This window comes from Grammomys surdaster, unplaced genomic scaffold (genome assembly GCF_004785775.1).
Source record: "Grammomys surdaster isolate TR1022 unplaced genomic scaffold, NIH_TR_1.0 146, whole genome shotgun sequence".
Lineage (NCBI taxonomy): Eukaryota > Metazoa > Chordata > Mammalia > Rodentia > Muridae > Grammomys > Grammomys surdaster.
The window spans coordinates 9,413,112-9,423,780 of record NW_021604604.1 but is presented as its reverse complement, the minus strand read 5'-3'; the positions used below and the strand labels follow the sequence as shown (position 1 = coordinate 9,423,780).

At 37.3% G+C, this 10,669-nt stretch overlaps 1 protein-coding gene across 3 annotated transcripts in view; it reads right to left on the bottom strand.

Annotated features, from left to right (window-relative positions):
- Window positions 1–10,669, bottom strand: part of Mindy3 (MINDY lysine 48 deubiquitinase 3) — a 72,531-nt gene that overhangs the window by 38,636 nt on the left and 23,226 nt on the right. For all 3 annotated transcript variants that reach the window (XR_003711050.1, XM_028764831.1, XM_028764832.1), the window contains exon 8: window positions 9,677–9,756. Coding sequence is in view for 2 of the 3 variants with exons in the window: in XM_028764831.1 (XP_028620664.1) it covers window positions 9,677–9,756 (80 nt within the window). In the remaining variant the exon portion in view is untranslated. The remainder of the gene's footprint in view (window positions 1–9,676; window positions 9,757–10,669) is intronic.

Below are 10,669 nucleotides of genomic sequence, written 5' to 3'. Positions count from 1 at the left end.
ATTTATTTATTTATTTATTTATTTATTTATTTATTTATGTTTTTCAACACAGGGTTTTTCTGTGTAGTCCTGGCTGTTCTTGAATTTGTTCTGAAGAACAGTATGGCCTCAAACTCAGAGATCCACCTGTCTCTTCCTTCCCAAGTGCTAGGACTAAAGGTATGCAGCACTACTGTCTGGCAAAACATGGACATTTTAAGTTATTCCTTTCTATTCTAAGTGAAACCAGGCATGTGCTTAAGGCTGCGAAACAGTGATGACTAAGAAACAGTCTCTGCCTTATAAATGCTAAGAACTTACTATGGGCAAAGGGAAATGATGCAAACTTTCTACATATGTATATACACACACACTCAACACAGAGTAGATTGTGGCAGAACATGTTTCCATGTCTGGGCAGTCTTAGAAGAATGAAAATATCTGAATTGAATCTGATGGCATATGTAGAAAAATTTAAGGACAGAAAAGATAAGAAGTTTAACCTCAACGAGAAGAGGAATGAAAATTAACATACTCAGGTAAGGAAAGAAAATCTGCCAGAGCTTCCTGGTTTTTCAATATGGGGTCTTACAATATTGCACAGGACAGCCCCAAACTCTTGGCTTCAAGAGTCCTTTCACCTTAGGCTCCTTTGTACCTGGAACTCCAGGTATGTGATGCCACACTCAGTTCCTTAAACAAATATAAACATGGCATATCCGGTAGGTAAACAGTGATTAACTGAAAGGAAGAATTCAAGAAACATGTTCTGGATTTGTGTGAAGACTGAGCATGAGTTTACTTTTATACAAACTGTGACTGAGCTACTTTTGGGACTTCTAAGTGGAGATAAGCAACTGGCAGTGGAGCTCAGAAGCATAGGCTGGGCAGGCCTGGTGAACACTAATGGGTTCCCAGCAGACAGTTAGACTCATAGATGTAAGGTCAAGGAGGTAGTAAGCCATAAAAGCAAGCACAGAAGATTCTGATATAGGACACTACTCACACACAGATGAACCTAGGGTGGTAGTAAAGGCTTTTCATAGACTACTTAAAGCTAATATACAGTAAGGAGGACCATGAACATAGATTAAAAAGCTTTTCTCAGGTACAATTTCAAATATGAAGAATATTACTATCATAAGTGTATCTACTATCTACAAGTAAAACCTCTTTGAAATTGTCAATAAACTTTAGGAATATTAATAGTACAAAATAAAAACATTTTAGTCTTTGGGTTATAATGACTAGGGGCTAGGAGTTCAGCAAATAACAGACAGGGTAGAAATGATATTCTATAATTAGCAAACAGCCTGTTTCCTTTATTCTAAAATGTAAGCTGTAGCAAAATCTTCCTGTTCAAAGAAAATCACATTAGGTGGTTTTCTTTGAACTAAGTTCTACAATTTTGTTTCTAAAATCAATTACTACCACCTAGTGTTACAACTAGATACTACATCATCTATTTCCACGGATTTAGTCAAATGTCTACAATGGTTCACTTAAAATATTACGCTACTAAATACAGAAAATTAGACCTCCCATCTATCTTAGTGAATGAAGTATTTAGATCTGGTCAGGAATCACAGGCTCAGGTACCTGGTTTAGATATTACTTCTTTCTTTTTTCTCTCATGACTTGTTGAGAAAATGTCTCACATCCTACGAGCTGCCTCAGAGTACCATGTAGCTGAGGATGGACCTTGAACTCCTGATCTTCCACCTCTTCCTTCCATATGGAGAATACTACTATGACTAGCATTGGATAATAATATTTCAATAATATTCTCATACCCTATAGAAGAATATAAACTTAGTATTATTGTCATCTTAGATTAAGCATATCAGTCAAACTAAATCTAACAATTTTTATACCAAGTTGTGAAACAGTATTTGCATGCCACTTACAGAACTTACTTGCAGTGGAATTTCTTTAAAAGCCGCAGAGTCTTTACTTTTTGATTATAAGAAATTGGTGATTTTATGACTATCTTGCCATTGCCTATATTATCTCATAACAGAGCTGAAGATCATCTCAATTCTTGATTGAATTTTCAAAACTGCTATTTAGCTTGATGGCAAAGAAATAAAACTATTTTTTTGGCCAAAAGGTAATATCCAATTTTATCTATAATTCAAAATAGAACTTGTATATACTATTCAACATGTCATGTCCTGAAATATTTATTCATTATAGATTAGTTAAATTAAGTTCATTAACACACACAGGCACACACACACACACACACACACACACACACACACATACATATATGTGAGATATATATCTTTCTCAAAAAAACAGAAGAAAAAAGAGAAAGAAATGTAAGAAATATCATCTAAACCAGATACCTAAGCATGTGATTCTTGACCAGATCTGAATACTTCATCACCAAGATAGATGGAGGCCTAATTCCTTGAATTTAGTAGCATGATATTTTAAATAGACTATTGTAAATATATGAAGACATTTTGCCTCACATACATATTTTGAGAGATGGCAATACTTACTTACAGTCTACTCTTGGTAATTTTCAAGTAGAGACTAGTCATTACCTACAGTCAGCATATTTTACAATATGCTTCTTAAACTTATTTCACTTAACTGAAATTTTCTACTCTCTCACATCTTCCTAATCCCCGCCCACCCCCCACCCCCCAAACACACACACTATTTTATGCTGTACTTCTGTAGGCTCACCTTTGGGGGATTACTGACTGGGTCTCCTAGTCCTCAGGTTGTTATTTTCTGTACTACCAACTGTCACCTCTCACCACTATTGAGGACTTTATAGGAGTCCTGCTAGATTTTTAAAATGTGATGCTATTTTGGAAACCAAATAATCACCCTACATGTAGCAAGCACACCCAGAGTGTCAAAACATTGTTTACATAAAAGAAAGGAAAAACAAAATAACAAAACAAAATAAAAAAACCAGAGGTGAAGAAGACTGACTGGTCACCTCAAGGGCAGTTTGGTTTGGGCAGCAAAGGACAAGAAGGAAAGTAAAGTGCTCAGAGCTGAGGCCATGGTGACTTTCAGCAGTGAGAACTGGAAGGCTCCTTAACGGATGACATATGAAGTTAGCAGCACAGAAGGACTAGACAGGCAGAGGGAGGAAAGACACAGTCCTCAGACACAGAGACAGAACCACAGCAGGCTGGAGTGTTTTGTTCAAGCACAGGTTTACTATTTGTAGGAAAATGAGAGGAGGTTACACAGGGTCCTATGGTTAAAAAAATCTATAATTAAATATGGAAAAGAAAGAGGACTTTTAAAAAACAAAAACATACAATAGTTAAGATAAAAAGATAAGAAAGCAGTTGAAAAGCCTGATTATTTTATTTAGAGGAAAGGTATCTACAATTTCAATTTAAAATGCACTTTTTACAAAAGATCTTAAAGGTGGCTTTTTCCCCAAAATACACTTAAGTATTAAATTTTTGTGCCTATAATAGAGTTAAGAATAAATCACTATGACTCAGTTTAAATTAAATGAGAAAAATAAGTGAAGATCCTTTTAAATCAACTGATGGCTACCTGGGGGACTCCTTCCTGAGAAGACGCTCTGCTACTACTGGAGAATAAGAACTGCTAGATTTAAAAAAACAACACGAACTGGGATGCCTATTAGTTCTAGTTTGCATTTATGTTGGTGTGCTAAAGCAGTCCGTTAAAAAGCAATACAGCGGAGGAAAGGCGGGGGTGTTTGACTTATATTTCCAGGTTACAATCTATCATTGTGGGAAGACAGGCAGGAACTCAAGCAGAAATCAAAGGAGAAAGCTGCTTGCTGGCTTACTACCCAGAACACTACCAGGCTCACGCCTAGCTAGCTTTCTTATACACACAGTCCACTCCCTCCTGTCAAGGGATGGTGCAGTCCACATCAACCATCAGTCAGTCACAGACACAGTCACAGGATGTCTTAGTCACTGCTATACTGCTGTGAAGACACCACAACCAAGGCATCTCTTATAAAAGAAAGCATTTAATTGGAGACTTGCTAGTTTTAGAGGGTTAGTTCATAATCATTTCAGCAGGAAGCAGAGAGGCATGGTGCTGGAGCAGCAGCTGAGAGCTTTGCATCCTGATTAAGAGGCAGTAGGCAGAGGGAGGGGGGACAGACAGAGAGAGACATACAGAGAGACAGACAGACACTGAGCCTTGGCCTGGTATGGGCTGTAGAAACCTCAAAGCCCACCCTCAGTGACACATTTCCTCTAAGGCCACACCAACTCCAACAAGGCCACACTTCCTAATCCTTCTAGTCCCTCCCAAACAGTTCACCAGCTGGTAGCTAAACAAGCAAATATATGAGCCTGTGGGCCATTCTCATTAACTATCACACAGGCCAGCCTGACTTGTACTGTTCCTTAATTATTCCATGTTGTCTCTTCCTAGGTGATTCTAGGGTGTGTCAAGCTGACAGTAAAAACTAGCAGCATGTCATTGACATTTATATTCTGAATGTTGCTTGAAATATACAATCCTGTTCAAGTTAAACATACATGCATACTTACACTATAAAATGACTGATTATCTCAAATGTAGATTTAACTAGATATTGACGTGTCTAACAATCTGGTTCTAGCTAATATGTTGTTGAAAGTAGTACAAATTCAGGATACCAGCACTTCTGATCTATTAATTCTGATAAATCATAATTTAAGATGATATTACTTAATTTTAGAAATGATCATATTCTTTAGAATTTACATTTCCATATTTTCTATTTATCTTTAAGTTATGACCATCATCCATTGCTTACAATTAACCACCACATAAATGTATAAAAATGATGAATGGACAAGACATAAGAAAGTAAAACTTCTGAAGAAAATACTAGAAAATATTAGTTTTATCTGGGGAATTGATATGGGGGAAGAGCAACCAAAACCTAACTAAAACAAGAAGTTCAAATGATTTAATACCACAGAAGTGAAACCCTTGGGAAGAAAAGAGATTGCTAAACAAAATTTACTTAAGAAAAGGTTGGGAGAGATTCTCTGCACTGTAAAGAACTAAAGGCCTTCCAGAGCCTCAGAAACTGTGGTAAGCAACCCCTCCCCCTCCAACAGCAGATGATGAACTGGCAATTCCCAGAGGGCAGCATAGCTACAAGCTTCCACATGAACAAAGGACTGAGCTCAGGTTCATTAGGAAGCAGAACTAATGTCAATTAAAATGTGGATGCACTTGTCAAAATCTGGCCAAATTATAAAGATGGACAATATTCAGTTATCAACCAGGATACAAAAAAAACATAAGTCTATAGTCAGAAAGATATGTTGATACTTTACTAGTTGTAAGGTATATTTTAAAAACAAAGTTTCCATAATTTGTTAAACAGATATTCCTCGAAACAGTAAATCTTCTGAGTTAATGTATCATCCAGGAATTCAATTTCTAGGTATATAGCAAAGAACGATTAAAAACACATGCTCTCACAAAAACTTGCACAAGGATGTCCCTGACAGCATCATTCCTAACAGTCAGGTAGCCATTTCAAATGTCCAGCAATTGATGATGGCTAAAGATGCATGGCTCACCACACCCTGCAATATCACTTGCTCATCAATATAAGGAAAGCATTGGTATAGAGAAACACTGTGCAAAGTGAGAGAAATTTGACAGAAACACCAGACACCATATAATTCTATTTATATGAGTTGTCGGCCTGGAGTAGATATAAGTATGGGGAGCTGATGAGACCAGGATTTCTTTATAAAGTTAGAAAGGTATTTCAGTTTTGATTTATTCTACATTTTGAATGGATGGCATTCATAATATGTAGAAGAGATTTCAATAAAGTTATTACTGTGAAAAAGTCAACCTGTGACTAAATCCTTAAAACACATCTAGTTTAGCAAGTCAATCGCGCAGTAACATTGACTAGGACTGCCTCACATACAGTATTTCTTACAGGTTTGTCTTATAGTACTGGAAACCACCCACATGCTCACCAAGGTAAAATGCTCAAGGCAAAAGACACACATAATGGTTCAAATACCAAGTAGCCTTAATAAATAAAGGCGAAAAAATGTCCTTGTCCATCCTCCACTGAACATTGTCAGGTCACACCTAAAATCCACATTCTCCTCCACTACCAGAGGGGCAATTGTTGCTAGCTAAATGAAACAAAATACACAGCAACAAACAACCCCCAAACCTAAGAGCCTTACAAGGGGGATGTTCCAGACCCCTCCCACTGCCCTCTTCTGTGCTCCTTAGGGCAGTAGACTTATATCTTTCCTCTTTACTTCTGCACATTTACTGCACTCACTTAGACCACCAGTAAACTTCCCTATCTTGAACGTCCTCAGTTGAATGAAACCTGTTGCTTTTTCTCCCTTGCATATCATTTCTTCAAAGGAACTTCTACTACCAAGGTGACTTAACACTCAGGTTCTTGTTTCCTGCTGCTCCTATAAAACTGTCTCCTCTCCCCTGTGTACAGCCGAGACAACTTGCAATCATTAAAACAAGAACTACGAAGCCCATCAAAGGCTGCACTTCTATGAGCTCACCAGCAAAATCCTTGCCCACAATGCTGAAGAGCAACTCCCTTAAGAGGTGGTTTGTATCTCAATTATCTTACTAAAGAATTACTCTTTCTTAACCCCTGTTCTCCTAGAATGAGATATATTATTCAGTTCACTTTCAACTCTATGCTGTGGACAAGGACCTTTGGATTAACTTCTTTCCATGTTGGCAAACATCTACCTTTTAGGATGTCTAGCACTGAAATCTAGTACATGATGGCAGTATACTGGAAGGACTGAGTATATTGTCAAAGCATACACACCTTTAAGGGCTTTCTCATACTTTATGTGTTAATGCAGCATTAAATGCAGTTTAATATCTTGCTAATTACCCTCACTTCACCCTGATCTCTAATACAAAAAGTCCTATAAGTTCTACCTTCTGTAGACTCTGCCTCAGAAGATGCTCTACACAGAGCAAACAGAGGCTTCACCATGGTCAGAAATCCTAGTAGTTTAGTTTCTGTTGTTTCACTTTGGTCAAATTAATAATCAACCAAGTCTTAGTTTCTCAACCATATTGAGGTTAAAAACACATATCCAAAGTATACTGCTTATAGGAAGAAATAAATAGGCTGTCCTATTTCCTTCCTTGCCACTGCCTGTCACTGTTCTGTATCTCTCCCTGTCTATGCTGTGTGCCACAGCTTACAAACTGTGATTCCTTTTTAGTAAGGGTACACACTAACAGCATCCTTTCTCCCCCTAGATCCTACTGTGCTATTTCTTCAGTGCTTACAGTGGCACAGCACTGGGAAGCCTACATGTTTCCATCCAAGCCCATGCTGCCAGTCTTTTCCTTTACCTGTGCTCATCACAAACGTACTGCTTCTCAAACCTTGTTGTACACACAGCAGAGTCTTAAGTCTTAAGGTTATGGCCATGCTCCAATACTTAAAAATTCTACCCTTAACTGTTCTCAGCTGGGGTCTGAATACTCGTGGTTTTAAGGTTTCAAAATAGTGTACACTATTCTGTTCCAAATGTCTGTCTCCTTGTCTAGACATATAATGTGTATGTTTCCCCCAAAGCCCTCTTGCACATACTATCTGTCCACATTAAAATTCCTGTGTCTATTTACACCAATATAAACACTGCAAAAAAGGTTCCTTCTTCAGCATGTCTATGGTTTATATTTCAACGTGTCTCATTTCACCATGCATCAAATCATCTACGGGCATTTGACAGAGAATTGAGCTCTTCCCATGAGCCCTTTCAGTATTTTTGAACTCTTAGTATTTGCAATAGCAGTTGAAGAAGGCATTACTTCCAAATAAAGGAAGCTAAGGCAAGAGAAGTAACTTGCCTGAGTGTTTGAAACCTACTATATAACTTGTCATTTATGTTCCGCAGTTACTACCATCTTGTCTAAACCAGAAATATACACAGCAAACGCTGAAAAAAATGTATGGATTTTATTTTATGCTTAAACATCTGGACACAGAATTAAGTTCAAGTCAACATTCCAAAAGACTGAAGAAAAATTTAAATACACTCAGGCAATTCTCTTTCTGAAGATGACTCTATCTTCCAGCCATTATTTAGTTTCAATCCTTAAACTGTACTTTAAACTATCCATAGTAAAATGATAGTCTTAGCCTTGAATGCCAGTACTTCAAGAATCAGAAATGAATGAATTTGCATACACCAGGAACCAAGGCTTATATAAGTGATGAACAAATTCTGTAACTGAGGTAAGACCCTCAAAATGGTATGCACTTAGTGGGGCAGGAGTCTTCTAACAGGATAACTGGAGAGACTGTGGAGTGCACAGGAAACTGGACCAAGATAACTTAGTAACAAACAAAAGATTTAACAGTTGTGGGCACAGCAAGCAGCAGGAAGTAGCAGTGGTAGAGCTCAGGAGGAATGGGAACTTAAGCTACAGTTTCTTCTCTAGTTATTTGAAATATAGATTTCTCAGAGACCAGAAAGCTTTGGGAAGAGGGAGAAGGTGAGCAGGGTGAGATCAGAGACACTCCACATTACACAAGAGATTAGCTCTTTAGCCAGCGGGATCAAGTGCTTTTACATCTAAATCAGAATACAGAGTCCTTAGGATGTGCTTGAACACAGAGAGCAGAACAAGCCGGAGCCCTCTTGGGGCTCTTTCTGCATAGTCTTTCTCTATGCAGTCAGCACAGCCAAGCTCTTGCTAAATCAGTTACGCTGCACAGTGTGTAGGAAGTCAGGCTTTCATCTCCAAACAGCACAGTGGAAGGTTGTAGTGTGTTTTGTAAATTCTAGAGTTCTGTAATTTTAACTCAAAATTTTCCTAACACTAGATTCTTTCTCTGAATTAGCTATACAAATTTCTAAAATTTGAGGAAAATTCAAATTAAAAGTGGAGAATCATTCATTTGGGAATGAAAAGTAGTATTAGCAACATTTTTTCAAACATAATATATTCTCTGTTGTTTGGTAACAATGTTGTCAAACATCAAATCGAAGGGAAAACAGTATAAATTTGCCTATGAACAGAAACTATGAAGCTTCATTCCTATGATACACATTTCATTAAGAGGCTTATTGCACTTACTCTATAAAAAGTAAATGACTAAACAAATGAATTCAGATTGCCCAGTAACAAATGGAGGGGTTTTATTCAATAGCCACACATCCACTGTTGAAGCGAATGTCCTAGCCAGTGTGCTTCACCTGACGTTTGGTACCAGACATGGTAATGCTGATTGAAGGTGAGTGGATGTAAAGCCTCAGAAAACATTACATTTGCCCAGCATCATAAGTGTACATTAAAAGTAATAATAATAAAAGCCAGGATTTTGTCAGAACAAGTAATTCACTTTCTTTATAATTCCCCATAACTTCTGGCATTTCATGGGTACGCACCCATAGTTACACCGACTAGGAGGTAGATTACCACCTCTAAAGTTAGCTCCACAGTCCCAGTAACAGACCAGAGAAAAATCAAAACCTTGAGGATCAAGCCTGACTAAGCTCATAGATTTGAGACACAAGATGGCTTCCAAAGACCTGCACTTAATGTTACTGCGTCTCAGAAACCGTAAAGGGTTCTCGTAATAGAAAGCACTTACCTTAGCATAATAATGTAGAGCCACTAAATAAAGATAAATCTTTCATACTTCACTACATTATTAATCATTTAAGAACACAGCAAAGAAGATACTTACGCATTCCTGAGCACTCTCTATCACCATCCCATACGTTAGATACTGCATGCCCCGTCAGGAGGAGGTTAATTAAGCTTTGGCTATCAATAAAAATTAAATATCAGTTAAAATAGGCACAAAACTAGTTCTTAAAGTAATTCCTACAATTTTAAATGACTTCTTACAATAAATTATGTTAAAACACAAAATGAACGGAACCCTTGGCTTCCCTTTCCCATGTCCGGCCTTAGTGAGGGCCACAGTGCTGACCTGCATCCGCATCCCTGTGATCTCAGAAGCCTAACAGCTTTAAGATGCCATATTTAAATGAATACAAATTCATCTCACTTAGTATTACATTTACTTTTATATGTAATCATTTTTGAATTTATAATCATATTATTTATATTATTTTCTCTCTTCCCTTTTCTCTCTTCAACCCTTCCCGTATACCTCCTTGCTCTTAAATTAATTGCCTCTCTTCCTTTATTTGTTGCTATATACACTTACATATAGACATATACATATATAATACATATACATACATATATACACACATACATATATACACACCTATACATACTCTTGAATAAATATAAACTGTTCAGTCTACAAAATGTGCCTTGGATGAGAATAATTTTAGGACTTGGTACTGGAGAACCAACTGGCATTGGAAACCTTACTACCTGGCTAGTGAAGTCATGGTTCTTGGAGAAGAATCTACAAAAGCCACTTTAATAAAGAAGCATAATCCTTAACTATATTTGAAATATTTATCCTTATACATGCAATTCTCACCCCTCGCCAAAGACACTTCTCTTTGAAACAGATGGAGACCACTGCAATTATATTTCACATGCAGTCTTTGATGGAAGATAGGTGAATCTTCTTTTTTTTCAGTGTTGATATATTTTATCGGGTATTTTCTCTCTCTCTCTCTCTCTCTCTCTCTCTCTCTCTCTCTCTTTCTCTCTTTCTCTCTTTCTTTCCTTCCTTCCTTCCTTCCTTCCTTCC